Below are 26,797 nucleotides of genomic sequence, written 5' to 3' on the forward strand. Positions count from 1 at the left end.
CATCACACATCCCTGTCTCAGCCCCACTCTCACCGGAAACCAATCACTCACTTCATTTCCTATCCTAACACATGCTTTACTACCATTGTAGAAACTTTTCACTGCTTGCAACAACCTTCCACCAACTCCATATAACCTCATCACATTCCACATTGCTTCCCTATCAACTTTATCATACGCTTTCTCCAGAACCATAAACGCAACATACATCTCCTTACCTTTTGCTAAATATTTCTCGCATATCTGCCTGACTGTAAAAATCTGATTCATACAACCCCTACCTCTTCTAAAACCACCCTGTACTTCTAAGATTGCATTCTCTGTTTTATCCTTAATCCTATTAATCAGTACTCTACCATGCACTTTTCCAACTACACTCGACAAACTAATACCTCTTGAATTACAACACTCATGCACATCTCCCTTACCCTTAGAGAGTGGTACAATACACGCACAAACCCAATCTACTGGTACCATTGACAAAACAAAACACATATTAAACAATCTCACCAACCATTCAAGTACAGTCACACCCCCTTCCTTCAACATCTCACCTCTCACACCATCCATACCAGATGCTTTTCCTACTCTCGTTTCATCTAGTGCTCTCCTCACTTTCTCTCGTAATCTCTCTCTCATTCTCATCTCTCATCACTGGCACCTCAACACCTGCAACAGCAATTATATCTGCCTCCCTATTATCCTCAACATTCAGTAAACTTTCAAAATATTCCGCCCACCTTTTAACAACCTTCCATTTCCATCTTTCACTGACTCTTCAATTCTTGAGCCAGCCTTTCTTACTCTCTTCACTTCTTTCCAAAACTACTTCTTATTCTCTTCATATGAATGACCCAATCCCTGACCCCACCTCAGGTCAGCTGCCCTCTTTGCCTCATGTACCTTGTGCTTTACTTCCACATTTTTCTCTCTATATTTTTCATACTTCTCTATACTATTACTCGCATAATTCGGGACCCTACTGTATATGTGTTAAGTAAAGTCATCTACAGTAAAGACATGGTATACAAGTTTAATTAATTCCTGGGGATAACCTCACAGTTCAAAATACTTGTATCTTAAGGGGGCCGGCCGGCTAATGCCGACTTTTAATGACAGGACTAAGACATTCATACCCCTTAATAAGATGACTTAGGACATCTCCAAACTGCATAAGATTTTTGCCTCTGACCTTCGATTTTGCAATGCCAGGGCGATATATCCTAGTGTTTTTCAAATTCGATCTCATCCCTTGATAATTATTACTAAGATCTGGGATTAATAAACTAAATAGCCCTCCAATAATATGAAGGTTTTTTTTTTTTGCCAGATATGAATTTTTTCAATATGGTAAAAAATTGAGCCCTAAAATTAAGGAAAAATTAAGAAAATAAATATGAAAAAAATGGAATAAAGGGCTTCATTTCATTGTTTTATGTATAATGTATTTCTAAGTTACATACCAAATTTCAATGCTAAATCAATAAAACTAAGGTAGACTATTGAATTTGAAGGTCAATAAGTATAGTTTTGAGATACGGACGTTTAAAGTTTTTCTTTGTATTTTGACAAAGACAATGTTAATAAATTAAAATATTTACTTTTCCTCTTTGAAGTAATAAAATTCTTGCCGAAAACAAGAAAAACAAACGTAAAAATGAGTGAATGTCAGAGGTCAAACTCAGGCATGTACTGTACTCTCTCAGGTTTGTGGTAGGACTGAAGGCCGAAGGATGTAATTTACGATTGTCTGCGACTCGTGGAAGTTATAGATGCCATTGCTCACAATTCCTTTTACATTAAAATGTAATAATTATCAAAATTTACAATAACAAAGGAAATACAGCATTTTCTTGTAGGGAACACTGTTTATGATTTATTGAGTTACTTTTACTAATTACCCTGTGACTATGAAAGTAAGAGGAATTTCGACAAAATATTTCGTATACGCATTCTCCATTGCAATACAAAGTTCAGTGAATTTTTCAGGATTTTGTGTCCTTCCCATACCACCATATACAGTATTGGCATTCCGGCCAGCCCCTCAAGGTAAATTGGTGACCAATTCAAAAATGTTTGATGAGGAACGAAGCAGAACCATCATAAATATGCAAGATGAATGGGTAAAATCCAGGTGTGAGAGTGCCACGTATCAGAAAGGGGCCTGTTTGACAGTTCACGGATACCATTGGTGGCACACGACTCCAAAAGCATAAAAGTGGCTGGAGTCTGATAGATCTATGCTACAACTAGTTACACAAGCACCTAACGCATAATGTCACATGCTCTACTTCTACACCTAATGCATTTAGAGTGGGACTGTGAATCTATGAAGAAAAAAAAAAAATTCCTCGCTGGATTAGAGTCTGCTCATGAAATACTCTTGACACACAAATATTGGGCAAGTTTCATTGAAATAATGCAACAATAATGGGGGTTCTAACTACTTTAAATTTCAAATATTCAGTGTTTTAACTTGAATGGCAACTAAAAATTATGCAAAACAAAACAAATTTAACCACATACCCTACTTACAGAATCTTTCACACTGTATGATGATGTTGGTAAATCACTTAGCCTTGGCAAAGGTCCTCCTGGAGCACTTGGAGGAAGGTCTAGCAGTCGTGATAGTGTCGAAGACCCTAGGAGAAGACATTGCAAAATAAATTCCTCTTAACAAACATAGGAACTCGAGTAGAATTTCTAACTAAATGCATAGAATCTGAAGCTTTGTCAATTTCATACAGTGCTATGCTGCCTTGTCATGTTTTAATACTGAAAGAAATTTCCGTGAATCTTGAACCCTAAAGTATTCATTATTCCCAACTTCAAAATATTCTGACTGCTATTCTACCCCCAATATCTTTACATATAAAAATCTACTGACTTCTTGCACATACCTGATCCTGGAGAAGCTGAAGACTTAGTAGCTGTATCAGTTCCTGATATAGCAGATGTCACGAGGTTTTGTAAAGCCAGAGATACATTAGAGTAGCCAGGCCTCATTACTCGTCCCTGAGGTTAAAATAATTATCAATAGAAAAAATTATTTATAAGTAAAATTGATGTAAACAAACAAGTTTTGCATGGCTTACAACAAAACTTATCAATACTATGCTAATCATGATTTTTAGGGAAGCCAAATGAGATTAAAACAATAAATTTTGAAACACTAAAATGAAAAACAAAATTTCTAACAAATTAATTACTATGTAATTTTATATATAGTAAACAAATTTACTTCTTAGATTTGCATAGTTTTATTTTAATGGATTTTTAAAGAGAAATTCACCCATTTCTCGAATTTACACTTTGACACATTCTTCATGAAAGTTTCCATGTAGGTACATTGTCCAGTGTACCTTAGTAACCCCTCCACCCTTAATTGCACTTCTCTCTGCTTCTAAATTTTCCTCACTTAATTTTCCATCTCTGTTAACTTCACCTAGGTCCAATCATCAACTCACACTTACATACATGTCTTAAGAGCCAACTTTAAAAGTTTATAAATGTTCAAATAAACTTGGTTATCTCCTTTACATTGGTAAAATATAACATTAAAATCTAATTAACAACTAGATTAACAACAATAATAATAATAATTTGCACTCATTTATAGGTAAATCAAATTCACAACTGCTAAAGATGATTAAACCTTTTTTAACATTTCTTCAAAATCCACTAAAACATACCTGGGACAAAGGTGAAGTGGAAGACCCAGGTAATATGGGTGATTTACTCAAGAGAGATGACAAGAGTGGAGATGTAGGAGTTGGTTTGGGTTCAGGTTCCTGGGTACTTCCTTCTTGGCCCTGCAGTTAAGACGAATAATTTTTAAATTAATCAGCAAAACAATGAAAAAGAAATATTGCAAACTCATTCATTTTATATGATCTATTTGCAACATAACTAAAAATTAACAAATTACCTGTGAGGCTTTAGTGATCCATAAGATACCAAGAAAAATACTACTCCAATAAATACATCCTATTTCAAATTTAAAAGAAATTATTTCAAGTTAGTTTAACTTCTAATACCATCAAAAAGTGCTTACAGAGTTTTCTAGAGATTCATGTATGTCAGGACTGTCCACCGCACTGTCAAGCTCTGATGAAGTTTCCGACATTCCACTATTTCTTCTCACCCCACTGGAAGAAGAGGCAGGCCATGGCGGTTTGTTCTTTTTATTTTTATTTGGTGGTATATGCACTGTGAAAATAAAGAAAAACTTAAAAAGGAGAAAACTAATTTACTCTTACATAATTTCCCCAATAAAAGTTTCAATCACCTAATGCTAAGTAAAGATCCCCATGAACAACTCACAAAAAAGAGAGAAATTTCAAGAAAACTAGAAACTTACAAATATCAATAATTCTGTCATGCCTATTTCTGTCCCATACATCCACGCACTCCTGCATCAGTTTACCTCTAATATTGTTGCTGATATATTTCAAAGAAACAGTGTCACAGTAACTGCCTTTTAAGATAACTTATTTGCCATCAAAATCACCCTAAACCATAGAAGATAAAAAGAAGAGGAAGAAGAAAGAAGAAGAAAAAAGAAGAAAGAAAGAAGACTAAAGAGGAAGAACAGGAAGAAGAAATACAAGACGACGACGAAGAAGAAGAACAAGAAGAAAGGAGGAGGAGGAGGAAGAAGGGGAAGAAAGAAGAAGAAAAATGACCACCGAAACATCAAGCAAACTATGATCTAGACGAAACCCACCTGCTCCTGCCAAGCCCAAAAGAAGTTACTTAGTACTTCCCTTTAATCAGAGAGTGAAAATTCTTAATATGATAAAAAAAGATGAAAAAACATGACCTGAAATTGCTGAGCTATATGACAAGAACACATCTTTGATGAAACAATTGACAAAACATCTGTGCTAGGTTTTCTGTTGCATGTAAAACTGCAAAAGCTACTAATTAGGTATAGCAGTATGTAATTAAAGTAGAAAACCATCAAATTTTTGGGCATAAACAAAAGCCAGCATGAAAAGGTAACCAATCCATTCACAGCAAGAAAGGAGTGATGACAGCTTTAGAAATGGATTAAAAAAAAATATATAAAGTTACTGGAGAATCTGCATTTGCTATGGAGGAAGTTGCTGGTCCATTTCCACCATAGTTTTATAAAATTACTCAAGGAGGAATGTAAGAAAAAAAAAATAAACAAAAAATAAACGAAAGAAAATTACCAAGTTGTGGCAGCCAAGTGAATAACATCTACTAACTCACAACTGTGAACTGGTAGTTCAAATGCCACTCACAGCTCAAGAAAGTATCCACTACTGTTCACAACTCACCATTGCTGTAAACAAGCAATGGGGAATTTGGGGAGACTATAGGTATACCTGCCGAGTCATCAGCAGCTATGGTGTAGCTTGGATAGAGTGAAGTAGAGATGACTTTGGCACTGATCATAAGCAAATATGGTCAGTCCTATGACATCGCTCTGTCCCTTGGCCATGCGCTCAAGACCCAACTTTTAAACCTTTTAATCAGAGGAGGAAAGCTGCCATCTTTTAAGGAGACAAACTACCACTTTAAAGCAGGAAGGAACAGAATAACATGTGGCAATTCAGGTTTACATGTGTAAAGCCTGTTACTTATCAACCAAACAATCCCCATGTGCTTCAAGATAAAAATTTCTCCTCTCCAAAACCATAAAAAAAACTTCAAGGTATGTATAAAAGGGTGTGGCAGTGCTTTTTAATGAATGGTTTCACCAATGTTTCATTCCCAAGTGAAAAAATATTTTAAATGAAAATGTTTGCCTCTGACAGTCTAATCAACAACATAATAAGCCTGACTTATTAGTTGATCAGCATAAGAGATAAAAGTAATAAAGTTACAGTGTTATTGATGAAACTTTCTAAATCATCCCTTTCACATTTATTTTAAACCTTATTGCCCTCTAATTTATGATAACATTTTACTAAGAATACTGTACAGTTATCTGATTTGCTTTTGCTTTACATTCATTACAAACATCTAAGTCCATGTTGTGACACCAGTCAACTAAACCAATACTGTAGTGGCATATCACAAAGTATGAACTTAAAAATATATTAATGACGCGAAGATGAATAATACGAGATCATACATGGTATATGTCACCTAAAACGACATAGTGACATTGTCCTGAAGTTCATTGTTGTGATGCCTGTTTTATGATACAGTATTCCAAAAATACAAGAGTATATAAAAAAAAACTTTAGAAGAATGCCTCAGTAGATCGTAAGTGACTCTAAAGGAAGATTTGAAATATGCCAATGTGTTAAAATTAACCAAAAGTGTTGAAAATTCTCCAAAACCAATTTTGAATTCAATAAAAAGTAAACTTTACCGAATACTTTAATCCTCTCAAGATAAACTACTGAAACCATGGGAAAATGAGGCATAAACATCTACAGCAGCGAATCAGTTACAAAATGAAATACCTTTTGGTCCCTGGTGTTTTAAAGCTTGTTGAATGGCCGTTATCTTCTCCTCTCGTTCCTTAAGCCACTGCTGGTAACGACGCTCTTCCTCCTCCTCCGCTGCTCGTTCTCTAAAATAAAAATTTCCTACATTAGATAAGATTTACATAAAATCTCTGAATACCAAACCTTTCACTATAGTTTGAGGATGTTGTGACAAGATATTATATGGAAAGCAGCAAAACAGCCGGGGGTGAGACTTCATAGGTTAATGTATGACACTTTGATGAGGCTTTCATGGCCAAAGGTTTTGGAATGGCTGGAAATCAAGATTGCCAAACCCTTGACCAAACCTTGAGACTGATGAATGATGTGCATGAAAATCCATTTGAAGCAATGCAGGAATCCTTTCTAAATGATGTAAAATACAAAAGTATTTTGGACCTTTTTACAGGAATAAGTTACTAGAGAAAATTGGACAACTAGCTTCATTCTGGGCAATTTATTTGGATTTGGTTGAAATTCTCCTTAGGGTGATGGGTACCTCCAAATGGTCAGCATATGGAAAATTATATCTTAATGTTTTGCTGCAGATGAAATGAACTGCTTGGTACCTCCCTGTATGTATGTATGTATGTATGTATGTATGTATGTATGTATGTATGTATAATATATATATATATATATATATATATATATATATATATATATATATATATATATATATATATATATATATATATATATATATATATACAGTATATATATATACATATATATATATATATATATATATATATATATATATATATATATATATATATATATATATATATATATATATATATATATACACATATACATATATATATATATATATATATATATATATATATATATATATATATATATATATATATATATATGATAAATTTTGCACATTTAGACGTGTTTTTCATATTCAAATAAGCCATATATATTTTTGATACATTAATGTCTGGATTCTCTTAACGACCTCGGGATCAGAGCCCCCAGGCGAAATCACACAAAGACAAGAGCTTGTGTCCGGCCGGCAAGCTTGTATAGACAGTGACTAACCACTTGGCCACGAAGAAAGATCTTTCTTCGTGGCCAAGTGGTTTAGTCACTGTCTATACAAGCTTGCCGACCAGGGTTTGGTTCCCGGCCGGACACAAGCTCTTGTCTTTGTGTGATTTCGCCTGGGGGCTCTGATCCCGAGGTCGTTAAGAGAATCCAAACATTAATGTATCAAAAATATATATGGCTTATTTGAATATATATATATATATATATATATATATATATATATATATATATATATATATATATATATATATATATATATATATATATATATATATATTTTATATATATATATATATATATATATATATATATATATATATATATATATATATATATAAATATGACAAATTCGGAGATAATTTGTATTTTTCCTAACCATACAAACCTTAGCTATTTACATTGGGTTTACTTTCGGCGTAGCTAAAATTGACGAGCCAATAGATTTTAACAAGGGTTAACTACCCCCGCGCTAGTTAGCGGGGGTAGGGGAAGGGATAGCTTGCTACCCCTCCCCCCCCCCACAGACACGAGTGATTTCCTTCACTTCACTTAGAGGTAGGACTTGACTTGGGGGACAGGGCTGGCGGGCAAATATGTGTAAATAGCTAAGGTTTGTATGGTTAGGAAAAATACAAATTACAGTATCTCCGAATTTGTCATTTGTTCCGTAACCAAAATACAAACCACGCTATTTACATTGGGTGACTTACCCCTTAGGAAGGGTGAAAAGTCCCCAGCCTTACTGACTTTGGCTTTACCCGGGGACTCCAACTCCAATTGAGTAGCACTCGAGAAAAGGAGTCCCTGCACCTCACAAGTTCCTTGCTCCGCAAGGAACATGTGGCCTACATAAGTTGTGTGTGGAGGAAAGAGCGCGACTCGTCCTATGAAGTTGACCTTGAGACCTTTAGATAGGAATCCAGGATAGGACGTTCCCAATACCACATCGTCAGGGTATGGGGGACGCGACAGTATTAAGCTTAATACTAGGAGAACAAGGAAGCATGGTTTACCTGCAGAGGTTGAGGTCAGCTATGCGGAGACCAGGATGCTGCTTCCCCAAGAGAGGGGAGGATGAAGAAAGAAGTAAGGGCCAGACATACTCTTTCATTTACGCAGACTAAAACCGGGTAACAACGCCCTCAACCTACTGCTACCTGTCCATACAGGAGCCTGAGGTTAGACCAGCTGTTGTGCAGCCACCACAGGGCCGATAGAAAAGGTATCGAGGCTCCTGTGGGTCACGTCCTGCAGGTAGTGGGCCGTGAAGGTCGTCTGACGCTTCCAGACCCCAGCTTGAAGCACCTGCGTCACAGAGAAGTTTCTCTTGAAGGCCAGGGACGTAGCGATGCCCCTGACGTCGTGTGCCCTAGGGCAACGTGACGGAGGAGGGTCCGGATTCAAGGCATGATGGATAACCCTTCGAATCCAAGACGAGATGGTGTTCTTGGTGACCCTCCTCTTCGTCCTGCCTGTGCTAACAAACAATGCTTGCACCTGAGGACGAACTGCAGCTGTTCTCTTCAAGTAACACCTCAGACTCCTCACTGGGCATAATAGCAGCTGGTCTGGGTCGCTTGTTACAGAACGGAGACTCGTGAACCTGAAAGAGTCGAACCGTGGGTCTGGCACTCCAGGGTTCTGAGTCTTGGCAACAAACTCAGGGACGAACCTGAACGTTACCTCCCCCCATCCCCTTGAATGGGCGACGTCGTACGAGAGACCATGAAGTTCACTAACTCGTTTGGCAGAGGCCAACGCGAGCAGGAAAGCCGTCTTCCAAGACAGGTGGCGATCAGAGGCCTGGCGTAATGGTTCGAAGGGAGGTCTCTTAAGAGCCCTGAGAACCCGAACCACGTTCCATGGAGGAGGTCTCACTTCCGACTGAGGGCAGGTAAGCTCATAGCTACGTAAGAGTAGAGAGTGTTCCAGCGAGGAATAAATGTCCACTCCTTTCAGCCTAAAAGCCAAGCTCAAGGCTAAGCGATAGCCTTTCACCGCCGAGACAGAAAGGCGCATTTCCTCCCGCAAATAAACGAGAAACTTCGCTATTGCTGGAATAGTGGCATCGAGTGGAGAGATACCCCTCCCACGACACCAACCACAGAAGACTCTTCACTTCGCCTGGTAGACTCCCTCAGAGGACTTTCACAGATGCCGAGACATTCTCTCTGCCACCTGTTGCGAAAAGCCTCTCTCCGTGAGGAGACGCTGGACAGTCTCCAGGCGTGAAGCCGAAGCGAGGCTACGACTTTGTGGAAGATGTTGCAATGTGGCTGTCTGAGTAGCTCGTGTCGTGGGGTAAGCTCTCTCGGGAGCTCCGTCAGGAGCTGCAGAAGGTCCGGGAACCATTCCGCGTGATGCCATAGCGGAGCTATCAGAGTCATCGACAAGTTGACCAATAGTCTGGTCCTGTTGAGCACCCTTCTCATCAAACAGAACGGTGAAAAGGCGTACACGTCGATGTTGTCCCATCGTTGTTGGAAAGCATCTTGCCATAGTGCCTTGGGGTCCGGGACTGGGGAGCAGTACAGGGGCAGTTTGAAATTCAAAGCTGTCGCGAACAGATCCACCGCCAGGGAACCCCACAAAGTCAGGACTTTGTTAGCTATCTGAGGATCCAAAGACCACTCGGTACTCACTATCTGCGAAGCCCTGCTCAGACTGTCGGCGAGCACATTCCTCTTGCCAGGAATGGAGCGAGCTGATAGTGTTATCGAGTGGACTTCGGTCTACCTCAGAATCTCTACTGCAAGATGGGATAGCTGATGCGAAAAAGCACCTCCCTGCTTGTTGATATAAGCCACTACCGTGGTGTTGTCACTCATCACCACCACGGAGTGACCCGCCAGGGTCCGTTGGAACTGTTGAAGAGCCAGGAATACGGCCTTCATTTCTAGCAGGTTGATGTGCAGGCACTTTTCTGATTCTGACCAAAGGCCTGAGGTCCTCTGGTTCAGAATGTGAGCCCCACACCCTTCTTTTGACGCGTCCGAAAACAGTGTCAATTGCGGGGGGAGGACGAGAAGATCCACTCCCTTTCGTAGGTTCTCGTCGACCAGCCACCACTGCAGGTCCGCCTGTTCCGAGGGTCCTATCGGGACCAGAAAGTCCGGGGAATCGGATCCTTGATTCCACCGGGACTTGAGCCGCCACTGCAGAGATTTCATCCTGAGATGGCCGTTTGGAACCAGATGAGCCAGGGAGGGCAGGTGACCTAAGAGACGCAACCACGATTGGGCAGGAAGCTCTTCCCGCCTGAGGAAGGGTTCCGCCACCCTCCTCATCCTTGCTATCCTGTCATCTGATGGAAAGGCTTTGTGGAGATTGGTGTCTAACAACATGCCTAGATAAACCAGTCGTTGGGACGGCTGCAGAGAGGACTTCTCGAGATTTACCAAGATCCCTAGATCTTGGCAAAGTCCCAGAAGCCTGTCTCGGTGTCGAAGAAGGGTCGACTCCGAGTCTGCTAGGATCAGCCAGTCGTCCAGATATCGGAGGAGACGGATGCCGTTCCTGTGCACCCAAGACGAAATCAGGGTAAACACTCTGGTGAACACCTGAGGTGCTGTGGAGAGATCGAAGCACAGCACCTTGAACTGGTAGGTCTTGCTGTCTAGGGTGAATCTCAAGTACTTCCTGGAAGACGGATGGATTGGGATCTGGAAGTACGCGTCCTTCAGATCCAGTGTGCACATGAAGTCTTGTGGTCTCACCGCAAGTCTGACCGTGTCCGCTGTCTCCATACTGAACGGAGTTTGCTTGACAAACTTGTTCAGAGCTGAGAGGTCGATGACAGGTCTCCAGCCTCCTGACGCCTTCTTTACAAGAAAGAGTCGACTGAAGAAGCCTGGGGAGCCATCGACGACCTCCTGGAGAGCATCCTTATTGAGCATGGTCTTGACTTCTGCCTGAAGGGCTAGCCCCTTTGCCGATCCCATGGCATAGGAGCTCAACGACACTGGATTCGCTGTCAGGGGAGGTTGAGATGTCGTGAATGGGACGCGATACCCTTGGCCGATCACGGAGACCGTCTAAGCATCGGCCCCATGTTGCTGCCACCTGTGCACGCAACTTTGAAGGCATCCCCCCACAGGTGGACACGCGGGGGGACTGCCACTCCTAGCGTTTGCGGCCGCGGCTGCTTCCTCTAGGAGTCTTGACTCCCCTGGAGGACTTACCGCCCCTCTTGTCCTTGGCAGGAAAGGGCTGGGGCTTAGACACCACTTTCTTAGCTGCCGGCGCCTGCTTCGGTGTCTTGCGAGGCTGCTGCTGGTTTTGCTGCGGAGCTGGAGGCTTGTAGGGCCGAGATGCAAGAGCCCTTTGGAGGAGGGAGTCCTGGCTAGACTTCCTCCACCTCTCAGCTGTTCGTTCCATATCTTGGGGCTCAAACAAATTTCCCCCAAGGAGGGAGGAGTGTCTGAGCATGCAGACATCCATGGCGGGGACCTTCGGATGGATCTTCTCAGTCACCGCATCACGACGCTTCAGCACCGAGTTGGCCCACAGGTTGGTAACCTGGTGGGCCAAAAACTCGATGGAGCGAGTGCCCGAGAGGAGGAAGGTCTCCAGGGCCTTCCTATTGCTCTCCTTAGACAGATCCTCGGAGCGCAATAGGATGCCCAGAGAACCTAGCCAGACATCCAGCCACGAAGTGGCCTGCATGGCACACTTCGCGACCTTCTCGTGGCTCAGGATCTCCGACGCCGAGAACGTCACCTGCCGGGCGGAGAGCTTCTCAAGAGGAACTCCCCTAGTAAGCTCTTCCACCGAATGGTGGAGGGAAAGAGCGAGGCTAGTCTCCCCCCTTGATCTCAAAATACCTCTTCTGCTGGAGACGAGGAGGTGGGAGGAGTTTGTTCCCGGCAGAGGAACGACTGGAGGAGGCGAGTACTGCGAGCTGAGCGTTGGCCCTGGCTCTGGCACTCTTCACCCCCTGGGACCAGGGCAAAGCCACGCTGGCCTTTGGGGGCTTCTGAGTTCCATAGACCTGGTCCAGGACCGTGTCCTTGCCTTCACGCGGGGCGATCACAGGGTCCATGAACCCGTTGAGCTGTCTCATCAGGCCCAAGACCTGCCAGAAGGCATGCTCAGACTCCTGCTGCTCTCCTCCCTGCAGACTGGCAGCTAAGTCTCCTGTCCCCGGAAGCTCTTCCTGTGGAGACACGTGGACGTTCTCCCGGGGTCTGGCTGATTCCTGACGAATTCGTGAAGAAGACTTCGGAATCGTCTTGGAGTCCTTGGGTTCCCTCCTGGGCGGGATACAAGACTCCAGCAAAGAGGTCTGGTAGGCTCCTTCCACGCGAGACGATTCCCCTCCACGAGGAGGTGATTCCCCCCTTGGTGCCGAGGGGGAGACTGCCGCCTCGCTGGACTCTCCTGAGGACGGAAAGACCTCGTCTACGGGAGAAGGAGAAAACGACTGCGAAGGGGACGGAGCCTTCCTGACGGACCTCTTAGGAACCAACTTCTCCCTGGGAGAAGTCACCACGAAGTCCACTCCTCTCCTTCTCTTCAGCGGGGGCGAGGCCGTTGTTGGCCTGTGTCCTAGATCGGCGAGTGCCGGCTTCATAGCCTTCACTAACGCCCGCATCAAAGGACCAAACCAAGACTGCCGAGACACGGACACAGAGAAATTCCCGCTGGAGAGAAGGGGATCGGGCGATCCTTCGGAGTGGACACCACTGGACCTGCCTGCAAAAAAGAAGGGGAAGAAAGTTGCCTTGACCTCTCCGATGGTCCTTCCTTGTCCTGCAAAAGAGACCTGCGCTTAGGCGGAGGCGATCCCGACCGCGACCTGGCGACACGCGTCCCTGCTGCTGCCGCGAGCTGCGGAACCCGACGCGAACGGGGGTCGTGTTGACGCTCGCGCGCGGGCGTTACTAAAGAGTCGCGTGCGAGGGGCTCTTGGAGCGCAGGCGCGCAGGTGCGCGCAGACAAACGAGCGTGGGAGCGAACGGGAGCGGGCGAACGGGCGCGCAGGCGAGTGAGCGCGTGAACGCGCTGGCGCGTGGCCGAACAAGAGAGCTCAGAAGATCGCTGAGGGCCAGGGGACCGAGCATGGGAACGATGGTGTCCTGGAGACCTGTGACGCGTGGGCAAGCGATGGCGAGTCGGCGATCGATGGCGCGTTGGCAAACGCTGGCGCGCAGGCAAGCAATGGCGGGTTGGCGCATGGTGGCGTGTTGGCGAGCGATGGCGCGTAGAACATGCAGGCGAGCGACCGCACGTGGGCAAGCTTATCGCAGGAGACCTATGTCTCTCCAGATCCGCTGGGCGCTGATGCGTAGGAGAGCGCTTGCGTGCAGGCGATGGATCACGAGGGCAGTCCGGAGATTGCCGGTGCTCAGGGGAGAGCGCTGACGCCCTGGAGACCGTTGACGCGCAGGAGATCGCTGACGAGCAGGAGAACGTTGATGCGTCGGAGATCGCTGGCGCGCTAGAGATCGCTGGCGAGCAGGAAGACGACGCGTAGAAGACTGTGCAAGAGCTATCGGCGCGACGCACAAAGGCGAACGCTCACGAACGGGCTCGGGAAGAGGAGGCGCGTGGGCGTGCAGGAACTCTGGATGTACGCGCAGGAGATCGTGCGCGTTGCTGCGCAGGAGAACGCTGACGAGCAGGATCGCGAGGGCGAGGAGGAGTTGAGTCCTTGCCCATGTCCTGAACCGGAGTTCTAGGGCGCGTGGGCAAGCGTGGGCGCACAGGGTGCGTGGGCAAGCGTGGGCGCGTGTCAGGAACTGGATGCGCAGGTGCGCGCTGAGGAGCAGGAGATCTAGTGCGCTCAGGAGACCGTTGGTGCGCTGGGCACGCAACAGGAACAGAAGGATATTCGTTGTCCACAGGAGAGCGCTGGCGAGCAGTGGGGCATTGACCATCAGGAGAGCGCTGGCGAACAGGAGAGCGCTGGCGATCAGGAGAGCACTGACGAGCAGGAGCGCGCTACTACGCGTGAACGCGCAGGGGAACCCCGACGCGCAAGGGAAGCACCCACACCGTGTGCGACATCCCTTTGCCCCGAAGGGACCGGTGCCCGTCGGCTGACGAGATCAGAAGACTGCTGGCCATCTGCACAGGAAGTGGAAGGTCTGGAAGGCGTGGGAGAACGAGAACGATCCCCGGAGAGGTCTAAGGACGCGGCTGCTACAGTCTGCTCCCGGCGAGGAGAGTCCCCATCGGAGGACGGAAGAGGTGAAGACTCGAAAAGGCGCCTCTTGACACCCTTATAGGGAGACGGGAGGCCCTTGCGGCGAAGCGGACGATGAGCCTTACGGCGAAGGCGGCCACGAGGGAGGTCGTCGGGATCATCAGTCCTCCGAAGAGGAGTCTCAGTCAGAGCGCTCCCCCGAGGGGGAGACTTAGCCGCAGGAGAGACCGTGGGACCCCCTTCCCCCTTCGAAGGATGTACGGAAGGGGGAGGAGAGCCTTCAGCAACGTCATCAACATCAGGAGCCGCAGAGGTTTGACCAGACTCGTTGACAAAAGACAGAGGATCTACCTCTGCTATCACCGGCGACTGCTTGACAGCGGCCCCCAACTGAATTTCAAACAGGGCTTCCTTGGAGGGCAGGCCCTTAAGCCCCAAGGAAGCCCAAAGCTGAAAAAGATCATCATTAGACACAGGATCAACATTATATCAAAATCGTCCCCCGGAGGAGGAGGGGGAGCCGCCCCGCTTTGGGAGGCGACGCCCTCTCCCGCACACCGAGGTCGGGAAACAGAACAAGGGCCTGCGCTCCCACTCGGCGGCCTCTCACTAGAAGCCGGACGAGGGGGAGCTTCGGAGGAGGTTTGGGCAGCAGAAGAAGAGTCCCGAGAGCCTTCCTCCTTCAAGGCAACGCCAGAAGGAGAACGGTCTCTCCTGGACTTCTTCTTACGCCGGCAGGCAAACCTCTCCCACTGGGAGGCAGACCACTCCCTACACTCACTACATGTATTTTCCCTATCACACCGTCGGCCTCGACACTGCGGGCAAAGGGTGTGTGGATCGGTATCCACCGCAGACATGAAGGTACCGCAAGGGCAGCTGGCGATCCCAGGGCACTTGCGCATGATGAATACCAAAGGGTGAGGGCAACTTCAAACACATACCTGAGGAAAAGGAAAGAAAAGATTATGGCTGTCAATAACGAGGACGATAGACAGACACGTCTGCACATCGTCCGAGCCAAAAGTGAAGGGAAGCAAATCACCGGTGTGTGGGAGGGGGAGGGGTAGCAAGCAACCCCTTCCCCTACCCCCGCTAACTAGCGCGGGGGTAGTTAACCCTCGTTAAAATCTATTGGTTCGTCAATTTCAGCTACGCCGAAAGTAAACCCAATGTAAATAGCGTGGTTTGTATTTCGGTTACGGAACAAATACCTGTATATGTGTGTGTGTGCGGGCGTTTGCGTAGAAAGGGCGTTAATGGATTATGTGTTGATAACTAAAAGAATGTTTGGAAGATTGAAAGATGTGCACATGTTTAGGGGTATGGCTAATGGTATGTCTGATCATTTTTGGTGGAAGAAAAATTAGTTGTAGCAAAAGAGGGGGGGAATAGAGTGGGGGGGATGCAAGAGGCAGCTAATGAGGGTTGAAGAATTAAGAAAACCGGAGGTAAAAAGTGAATATCAAGAAAGGTTGAAAATTGCATATGAAAGAGTGAAATTAAGAGAAACTGGTAACTCACAGGAGGAGTGAAAGTTAGTAAAAGAAAATTTTGTTGGGATTGCAAGTAATGTGTGTCTCAAGAAGTTTGTTGGAGGCAGCATGAGGAAGGGCAGTAAATGGTGGAATGAAGGAATGAAAGTAAAAGTGGAAGAGAAAAAGAGGGCATTTGAAGAATGGCTGCAGAGTAATAATGTAGAGAAGTATGAAAGGTATAGAGTGAAAAATGTGGAAGTTAAGCGCAAGGTAACTGAGGCAATGAGGGCTGCAGACCTGAGGTGGGGTCAGGGATTGGTTTGTCCATATGAAGAGAATAAGAAAAAGTTTTGGAAAGAAGTGAAGAGAGTAAGGAAGGCTGGTTCAAGAATTGAAGAGTCAGTGAAAGATGGAAATGGAAGGTTGTTAAAAGGAGAGGAGGCAAGGAAAAGGTGGGCGGAGTATTTTGAGAGTTCACTGAATGTTGAGAAAAATAGAGAGGCAGATATAATTGCTGTTGCAGGTGTTGAGGTGCCAGTGATAGGAGATGAGAATGAGAGAGATTACAAGAGAGGAAGTGAGGAGAGCACTAGATGAAACGAGAGTAGGAAAAGCACCTGGTATGGATGGTGTGTGAGCCGAGATGTTGAAGGAAGGGGGTGTGACTGTATTTGAATGGTTGGTGAGATTGTTTAATATGTGTTTTGTGTTGTCAATGGTACCAGCAGATTGGGTTTGTGCATGTATTGTACCACTATCTAAGGGTAAGGGAGATGTGCATGAGTGTTGTAATTCAAGGGGTATTAGTTTGTTGAGTGTGGTTGGATAAGTGTATGGTAGAGTACTGATTAATAGGATTAAGGATAAAACAGAGAATGCAATCGTAGAAGTAAAGGGTGGTTTTGGAAGAGGTAGGGGATGTATGAATCAGATTTTTACAGTTAGGCAGATATGCGAAAAATATTTAGCAAAAGGTAAGGAGGTGTATGTAGCGTTTATGGATCTGGAGAAAGCGTATGATAGAGTTGATAGGGAAGTATTGTGGAATATGGAATTGGTGGAAGGTTGTTGCAGGCAGTGAAAAATTTCTACAAAGGTAGTAAAGCGTGTGTTAGGATAGGAAATGAAGTGAGCAATTGGTTTCCGGTGAGAGTGGGGCTGAGACAGGGATGTGTGATGTCGCCATCGTTGTTTAACTTGTATGTTGATAGAGTGGTGAGAGAGGTGAATGCTCGAGTGCTTGGACGAGGACTGAAACTGGCACACGAGAATGCTTATGAATGGGAGGTAAAATGACAAATTTGTAGATAATTTGTATTTTTCCCAACTATACAAACCTTAGCTGTTTATTAGGGGTTATACTTCGGCGGAGCTGAAATGACGAGCCATTAAAATTTAGCGAGGGTTAACTATCCACACTGCTAGTTAGAGGGGGTAGGGGGGGGGATCTTGCTACCACTCCCGTTCACACACCTGTTATTCAGTCACTGCTTGGAGGTAGGATTTCAAGGGGGATAGGGATGGCGGGCAAGTTTGTATAAATAGCTAAGGTTTGTATAGTTAGGAAAAATACAAATCATCTACAAATTTGTCATTTGTTCCGTAACTGGAATACAAACAACGCTATTTATTAGGGGTGATTCACCTATTAGGAAGGGTGGACGTCCCTGCCAATCTGGCTTTTGGCTTTGCCCAAGGGCTCCTTATCTGAGTATGTTAGTACTCAAAAATAAGGAGTCTCAGTCCTCGCTAAACCTTGCTACGCAAGGTCCGCGGCCTACGCAAGCTGTGTGTTGAGACGTGCAGAAGTGTGACTGTCTAAGTAAAGTTATTCTGAGTCTATGTGGGAAAAAACCTGATGTAACCAAGACTTCCCAATACCACCTCGCCAGGGTATGGGGACGCAACAGTATTAGCTTAATACTAGGTACACAAGGGAGTATGATTTACCTCCAGTGGTTTGAGGTCAGCTTATGCAGAGAACCCAGGATGCTGCTTTCCCCACGAGAGGGTAGGATGAAGAAAAGAATAAGAGCCAGTCAAATCTTTTCATTCACGCAGACTAAAACCGGGTAACAGTGCCCTCAACCATCTGCTACTTGTCCAATAAGGAGCTTGAGGTATACAACCAGCTGTTGTGCAGCCACCACCGGACCGATAGAGGTCGTATCGAGTTCCTGTGGGTCACGTCTTGCAGGAGAAAGATTGTGGAAAGTCACCTGGAGCATTCGCATCCTTTCTTGTAAAACCTGCATCACAGAGTAATCTGCTAAGAAGGACCAGGGGCATAGTTATGCCCTTGACACTGTGAGTCGTCATGTTGAGATGATGTTTCAGTGATCCTCCTCTAGTCTCTCCCAGTGCTGATGACAAGAGAAGGGACCCGGGTGGGCTGTTGCCGTTTTCTTTAGGTAAAGTCTCATACCTTACCCTGGGTACAGTAACGGATGATCTGGATCGTTCGTTACCGAGTTTAGACTTGTGTAGGATCCGTCACCTCTGGAGACTGTGTCTGGCGACATACTCAGGGACGAAACTGAACATTGTCTTTCGCTCTTCTCAATAATGGGCGATGTCGAGAGAGAGACCATGATGTTCCCTGACTCGTATGGTTGCTGTCCAAGTGTGTAGGAACATTGTGTTCTTAAATCAGGAGAAAATTTGTTGCCTGGTGAAGTGGAACATAAGGAGGTCCTTTTAGGGATCGGAGATTTGAACCATGTTCTGAGAGGAAGGTCTCAATTCCAACTGGGGAAAGGCAAGTTGTAAGTCCATATGAGTTAGGAAAAATCTATCGATGAGAGGGTGTCCCTTTCTTTCAGTTTGAAGGTGAAGGATCAAGGTTGAGTGATCATCTTTACCTGTCGGGACAATAGGGGGTCTTTTCCTCTTGTATATACTCGAGGATTCCGCTATTGCTGGAATCGAGGTATCGAGTGGAGACACACACTTTCACATGACACCAACCACGCAAGACGTTATACTGCCTGGTAGACTGATGCTGAGGAATTCCTCAGATATCTAGACAACCTTTTCACAAAGAGATATTAAGTAGTCTCCAGGCGTACAATCATAGCAAAGCTATAGCTTGTGGCAGGTATCGAAGTGGGTTGTCTGTGATGTGGAGAGGGTTCTCTTGGAGACTCTATCAGGAGCTGCAAAAGGTTTGGAAACCGTTCTGCATAATGCCATAGCGGAGCTAGGAGAGTCCTTGAGAGGTTGACCGATGTTCTAGCCTTCTTGAATGCCCTTCTCCAGATAAAACAGGGACGAGACGTAAACATCATTGTTGTACCCACCGTTGTTGCCAGAGAGCCTTGGGGTCTAGGGCTGGTGAGCAATGGCAGCCTGAGATTCAGGAGCATTGCGAACAGACCCCTAGTTGGAGGACCTCGTAAAGTCGGGACTTTGTCGGCTACATGGCGATCCAAAGTCCACTCGGTATACCTTATCTGAGATGCTGTGCACAGATTGTCGGCAAACACGTACTTCCAGTCTGGCATTAAGCGGGCTGATAGTGGTACCGAACGGACTTTGGCTCATCTTAGTGTTTATACTGTTAGATGGGAAGAGGCTACGAGCAAGTTCCTTCGTGCTTGTCGATGTGTCTCTAAGTGGTGTGTGGTCCCATCACATCACCGAGTGGTCTGTTAGGAACCGATGAGGCTGCTAAAGGACCGGAAAGTTGGCCTTCATCTCTTAAGATATTCAAGTGAAGGTACTTTCGGGCTCTGTCCAGAGGGCTGAGGTCGTGTGGTGCAGCACCATGGTCGCTCCTCTCTTCTTTTTCCAACTCAAGTCTTTTGGAATGGGAGTCGTTCTCGTTTTGAGAAGGTTTTCTGAGATTGGTGTCTAGAATCATTCCCAGATACGCCAGTCTTCTGGGAGGGAAGTGGGGAAGACTTCCATAGGTTTACCCTAATCACTGGATCTTGGTAAAAAGACTTCAGAAATTCCAGTGTTAATGCAAGGTTGCCACTGAGTCCGCTAAGGTCAGTCAGTCGTCCCGAGACAGAGGAGACAGAAGCCAATCCTGTGACCAGGATGGGTGTAGTGGAAAGACTGAAGCACAGTGCCTTGAACTGGTGTTTCTTGTTTGTCTAGACTGAATCTTCCAACCTTCCTAGATGGATGGTTTAGACCTGGGAGTAAGTGTCCTTTAGGTCCAGTGTGCAAATGAAGACCTGAGGTCTTAGCCCTTGTTCGAACTCCAACATGGCGTGGACATCAACCCAAAGGGACAGCTCATTGCGGATCCTTTTGCATGGAAGATTGTCGACGCTGGAGTCTTGACTTGTGTCGTAATGGATCAGGCGCGATACCCAGTGTAAGAATACTTCTCTGAGAGAGAATTCCTTCAACTAACAGAAGGAAGGCAATGCTTAGCCTTACCATGCACCCTGATGGGATTGAAGCTATTCCTTAGAATAGAATCAATCTGGCGAATGTTAATCGATGGTTAACCGTTGGGTATCATGTTTTCTGTGCAGTTGGAGAGTGCTCACAAGTACGTTCCCTGTCGACAAGCCGTTGACGAGGGTTGTCGAACGTTTGCCGATCACTTTAGTGTGATGGCGAACAGCCAGTAGTGAGAAGTATGTTGTATACCTTCTGATCTAGGAACTACAGGAAGCAGTTGACAAGTAAGTTCGAGTCACAAACTGCTGGCAAATTGCCAATGACCGATGAATCAGTGGTCTGTGAGCCGATGGTGAGTTAGAGATCAGCAAGGTGATTATGGTCCCTCCTGGTTGGTCAGAGATGAGCAAGCTGAAGGATGGGCTGGTCAGAGATCAGCGAGCCGAGTTCAATGATCGAAGAAAGATGAGCTGCCCATCGGTGATCTAGTGATCAGCAAGCTGATGACTGGGTATTGACTAGCAATCGGTGATTGGAAACGCTAGCAATTGGAGATCATTAGTCATTGGAGGGATTAGAGGTCAAAGATCAACATTGAGCTAGCAATTGGCGATCTGGTGATCAGCGACCTAGCTATCAGTAAACTGTCAACTAGCCATCAACAAAGTGATCTAGAGATCAGACTGTTGATGCTTTCCCATTTGCTGATGGTGGTCTGTCAAGGAAAAAAGAAACTTCAGAAGAGACAGGGACCAAGGATTCCCTGTTTCGATTCCCCTTGTAGGATGGAATCTTCATGATCGTGAATCCTTCTGTGAAGCCTTATTCCTCTTTCCCGGTGGCAATGTTTATGTGTCTGCAGGTAGGAATGGGGCAATGGTGACCTGTCCAAAAAGTTTTATTCCTTTTTATTGCCTATTGCGATGGCACAAAGGATGATGCTGGTGCTCAATTTCTGCCTGTATAGCAGGCAAGTGCTGGCTCTTAGACAAGAGCTGGTGCATTGGATCTGCGAGCCCTGACTGTTTGGCAAGAGCTGGCGCATTGGATCTGAGACCGTAACTGCGCAGGAGGGCGCAGGAAAGTGCGGAAGAGCGCTGGCGCACAGTAAAACACTGTGTAGTTCTGTACACTCCCTAGAATGCGCCGAAGCATGGGACTGGTTGTGCAAGGGCGGGTGTATTGGCGCGAGTACTACCTGGCGTGCGGAAAACCGTCAGCGCCCGGGCGCAGAAGACCGTCAGCGCGCGCAAGATCATTGGAGCCCAAAAGTATTGTAGCGTAAAAGTATTGGCGCGCGTGTGCGCGCGAAAGGCCAACGGGTGCTCCCGCATGGGATACTGTCGGCGCGGGCACGCGTGGAAGGCCTTCGGTGCGCGCACAAGAGCATCAGTGCTCGTGCGCACGGGAGGCCATCGGCACCCGCGCAGGGAAGAAAGTTGGCGCGTGCAAGACTAGTGGCGTGCGCACGCGGAAGATCGTCGGCGCCCGCGCGCGCAAGAGCGTCGGTGCTCGTGCGTGCGGGAGGCCATCGGAACCTGCGTGGGGAAGAAAGTCGGCGCGTGCAAGACTAGTGGCGCGCGCGCGCAGAAGATCGTCAGTGCGCGCGCGAAGGTAGCGCTAGTAGGTTGGCAGGTGAGCTGACAGGACTACCAGTGGCAGGACGATTAGGGACTGGGATGTGCCCTTTAGAAGGGCGAGCATCCACCGATGGGGACTGTAAAAAGGTCCGCGTTAGAGTCCAGGACCGAAGTCCAAAGGACTACGTTGCAGCGCAAGGTTGCGCTGGTAGATCGGTAGGTCCTGGTAGGTCTGCTTGACTTGAAGACACCCGTGATGACGCCCATGAGGGCCGGTGGATCAGCAAGCTGACCTTTAACAGTGGTGATCTTCCGAAGAGGAGTCTCTATGAAAGGCTTCTCTCGCGAACGAGAGAGGTGAACACTTTGTAGAAGAGACTAAAAGACACCCATTGAGTGCCGGTAGATCAGCAAGCTGACCTTTAACAGTAGTGATCCTTTGAAGAGGAGTCTCTATGAGTGGCCTCTCTCGCCAACGAGAGAGGTGAACACTTCATAAAAGAGACTAGAAGACGCCCATTGAGGGCCGGTGGATCAGCAAGCTGACCTTTAACTACGCACTTCGTAGAAGTAACGTGCCAAGACCGTGCTCCGCCCCTGAAGGAAGAGAAACTCAGCAAGGGGGGAGAGAAGTCTGGGCGAAGGCAGCAACAGCAGTAGGAGATGATGAATTTATTAAGATGTGGGAAGTTCTCCCTGTGAAGGGACAAACAACCTCATACCTGGTGAGGAAACTTCCCTCGGAAGGGAAGTTGTCCAACCCCTGGAGGCGAACCTCCTTTAGTATTCTAAGATGATCTGAAGTGCTGGTCATGTTGTCATGGGAGTACTTCTAAGAGAAGGGATGACGCCCATGACGACGTCCTCTGAGGGACGGCAGTGACAGCAGATTCCCCACGCATGAACAGAACAGCTCTGCTTCGTCGACACTCTTAGTTGAACGAAGAAAAAATGCATAGTTAACTGGGAAAAAATAAAATTAATTATTTAACAGAAATTCCCTAGGGAGGAACTCCGAAGAAGAACCCCAAGGGAATAACATAAAATAAGTATTGCGCCGAAAAAAAAATTAATTATTTAACAAATTCCCCAGGGAGGAACTCCGAAGAGGAACCCAGAGGGAACAACATAAAATTAAATATTACGCCCTTCCTTCCCCAGTCGACATCCACGGGAGAAGGGGGGAGCGGAGTAACTGTAATAAAAACATAATTACAATTATTTAAATCAGCTAAGAATATTCACTAATAGTGAGAACCACTGACCCTCCAAGGGGAAGTGTTCCCACGGAGAAAGCTGAAAAGTTAAAACACAATTCACTAAAAATAATTGAGACAAACAATCGGAAGAGCAACCTAACCCACGCACGGGAAAGGAGCTTCCCCAATAGTACACTGTTGTTGTAAAGGTGAACGACCTCGAGAAAAGAAAGACCGTAGTCAATTTTTGAGAGGCCACATTCCCTTCGCTCAGAAATCCATGTTTCCCGTAGGAAAAAGGAAAAGGCGAAGACAATAGTTGAATGAAGAGGGTCCAGGCGAAGATGATTCCCCTGCGGCGGCCGAGTTAACGGTTATATGCCGACGGGAAGACCGATGGACCAGAGAGGGAGAGGTCGTTCCCCACGAAGTGGAACTGTGCTGGCCTTGCTAATGTACGCAAGTGTCGTTGTCGTATATGTATCACACACACAGCACACACTGAAAAGGAAACATCACATTTCTATACACATATATATACATAAACATTAAGAATGTTAAAAGACAAAAATTAATGGCAGTCCAGAATAGGCGAGGAGGGAGAGAGGAAACAACCGCTCTCGATTCGAGCCAAAAGTAAAGTGACTAAATCACAGGTGTGTGAATGGGAGTGGTAGCAAGCTAACCCCCGTACCCCAGCTAACTAGCGGTGTGGGTAGTTAACCCTCGCTAAATTTTAATGGCTCGTCATTTCAGCTCCGCCAAAAGTATAACCACTAATAAATAGCGTGGTTTGTATTGCAGTTACGGAACAATCGGTTGTTGTTTGTGGATGATACTGTACTAGTTGCAAACGAGGAAGAGAAGCTTGGCCGATTATTGACAGAATTTGGAAGAGTATGTGAGAGAAGGAAGTTGATAGTAATGTGGGTAAGAGTAAGGTTATGAGATGTACGAGAAGGGAAGGTGGTGCGAGGTTGAATGTCATGTTGAATGGTGAGTTCCTTGAGGAGGTGGATCAGTTTAAGTACTTTGGGTCTGTTGTTGCAGCAAATGGTGGAGTGGAAACAGATGTACGTCACAGAGTGAATGAAGGATGCAAAGTGTTGGGGGCAGCGAAGGAAGTGGTAAAGAATAGAGGGTTGGGCATGAATGTAAAGAGAGTTCTGTATGAGAAAGTGATTGTACCAACTGTGATGTATGGATCGGAGTTGTGGGGAATGAAAGTGAGAAAGAGACAGAAATTGAATGTGTTTGAGATGAAGTGTCTGAGGAGTTTGGCTGGTGGATCTCGAGTAGATAGGGTTAGGAACGAAGTAGTGAGGGTGAGAACGGGTGTAAGAAATGAGTTAGCAGCTAGAGTGGATATGAATGTGTTAAGGTGGTTTGGCCATGTTGAGAGAATGGAAAAAGGCTGTCTGCTAAAGAAGGTGATGAATGCATGAGTTGATGGGAGAAGTACAAAAGGAAGGCCAAGGTTTGGGTGGATGGATGAAGTGAAGAAAGCTGTATGTGATAGGAGGATAGAATGAATGGCGAGCGATTGTGACGCAGTTCCGGTAGGCCCTGCTGCTTCCTCCGGTCTCCTTGGATGACCGCGGAGGTAGCAGCAGTAGGGGATTCAGTGTTATGAAGCTTCATCTGTGGTGGATAATGGGAGAGGGGGGCTGTGGCCCCCTAGCAGTAACCGAACTCGGTTGAATCGCTTGTCAGGCTGGGAGGAACGTAGAGAGGAAAAGTCCCCTTTTTTCATTGCTCGATGTTGGCTACCCCCCAAAAATTGGGGTATATATATATATATATATATATATATATATATATATATATATATATATATATATATATATATATATATATACTGTATATACATATATATACTGTATATACATATATATACTGTATATACATACATATATATATATATATATATATATATATACATATATATATATATATATATATATATATATATATATATATATATATATATATATATATACTGTATATATATATATATATATATATATATATATATATATACTGTATATACATATATATATACAGTAGGGTCCCGAATTAAGCGTGTTCGAATTACACGATTCCCCTTTTCCGCGATCGCTATTTTTCAAAAATAAATTTTCTGTATCTACGAGGCTGTTCAAAGTTCGCGAGTCAAGCACTACAAAATGTATCAAATCTATTGTCTTTTTAAGTATATTGGTAGCCCTAAATACGGTGATTTATAATAATGTTACAAAACAATATTAACATTACATTTCATTAACATAATTTCATAATGAATAGCCTATTTAAGGATAAAATTCCACATCAACAATGAAATCAACTGTTAACTGTGCGAGTCCAGCTGACAAAATGTAAACAGAAATGTGGTTACGTTCTCGGCAATCTTTATCTTTCTCCAACCTTACGATAATTGTAATGGTAGTGTTAATGATGGTATATTAAAGCATTATTTTTGTTTAGTACAGTATATTTAAAAGCCTTATTTTTCCCTCTGGGCGTTTAAGGTTTTCACGAGTAGACTGGGTTCGTTTATCGGCAGTGAATAGCCTAAACTTCGGTAACGAGTCGTCAATATTTTGTCATATTTTAAACAGTATACATTTGATTTGCAAACATTGGTTTTGTAGAGTAGACGGTAAAATAAAATCTAGAGAGAGAGAGAGAGAGAGAGAGAGAGAGAGAGAGAGAGAGAGAGACGAGAGAGAGAGAGAGATATTTGATGGCAGAAATCTCTCTCTGGCAGAAATCTCTCTCTCTCTCTCTCTCTCTCTCTCTCTCTCTCTCTCTCTCTCTCTCTCTCTCTCTCTCTCTCTCTCTCCCCGTAAGAAATAAAACCATAGTTCACATATGGCAACTTGAGTTTAAGAATGAAATTAACATGAATATTGTTAGTTGTGCCGATCAATTCCTCGCTTCAGGGGGTACACGAAACAAAAACACGACATTCAATTACAACAGCTGATTCTCTCTCTCTCTCTCTCTCTCTCTCTCTCTCTCTCTCTCTCCTCTCTCTCTCTCTCTCTCTCTCTCTCTCTCTCGTTATACAATACTTACAAATAGATGAGGAAACCATAATCGGTTTTCTTGAAGTGTCAGTTAAATACAAAACGAAAAAATTATACCGTGTATACATCCATTTCAATCATAGCTTAAAATACGGTAACCGATTTCGTCCGCAAACCACTATTTTTTAGGAAACACCATCTATTCCAGAAAATTTTTACTCTTTAAATGTCAATTGCGCTATAATAAAACATGTACTTATGTTGTTAAATTTCGGGTGTGTTTTAAAAATCGAGTATTGCTAACTTATTTTTGTTTTACTTTTGGCTGTGATCACATCAGCTGATGTCTAGCTTCCGCGCGAATACAATAACAAAGAATTGTTTACACCATTTCTTAACTTATTCAAACCATCTATACAATTAATATTACATAAACACCAATGTGTTATAACCTATCATATTTATTGTTTAGTACT

The 26,797-nt window shown here is 45.0% G+C and overlaps 1 protein-coding gene across 1 annotated transcript in view; it reads right to left on the reverse strand.

Annotated features, from left to right (window-relative positions):
- Positions 1–26,797, reverse strand: part of LOC137621022 (bromodomain-containing protein 8-like) — a 192,191-nt gene that overhangs the window by 85,055 nt on the left and 80,339 nt on the right. The window contains exons 10-14 of the mRNA XM_068351461.1: positions 6,444–6,553; positions 4,055–4,209; positions 3,693–3,812; positions 2,901–3,015; positions 2,527–2,642 (exon numbers count right to left, since the gene is read on the reverse strand). Coding sequence (XP_068207562.1) covers positions 2,527–2,642; positions 2,901–3,015; positions 3,693–3,812; positions 4,055–4,209; positions 6,444–6,553 — 616 coding nt within the window. The remainder of the gene's footprint in view (positions 1–2,526; positions 2,643–2,900; positions 3,016–3,692; positions 3,813–4,054; positions 4,210–6,443; positions 6,554–26,797) is intronic.

This window comes from Palaemon carinicauda, chromosome 27 (genome assembly GCF_036898095.1).
Source record: "Palaemon carinicauda isolate YSFRI2023 chromosome 27, ASM3689809v2, whole genome shotgun sequence".
In the NCBI taxonomy this organism is placed as follows: Eukaryota; Metazoa; Arthropoda; class Malacostraca; order Decapoda; family Palaemonidae; genus Palaemon; species Palaemon carinicauda.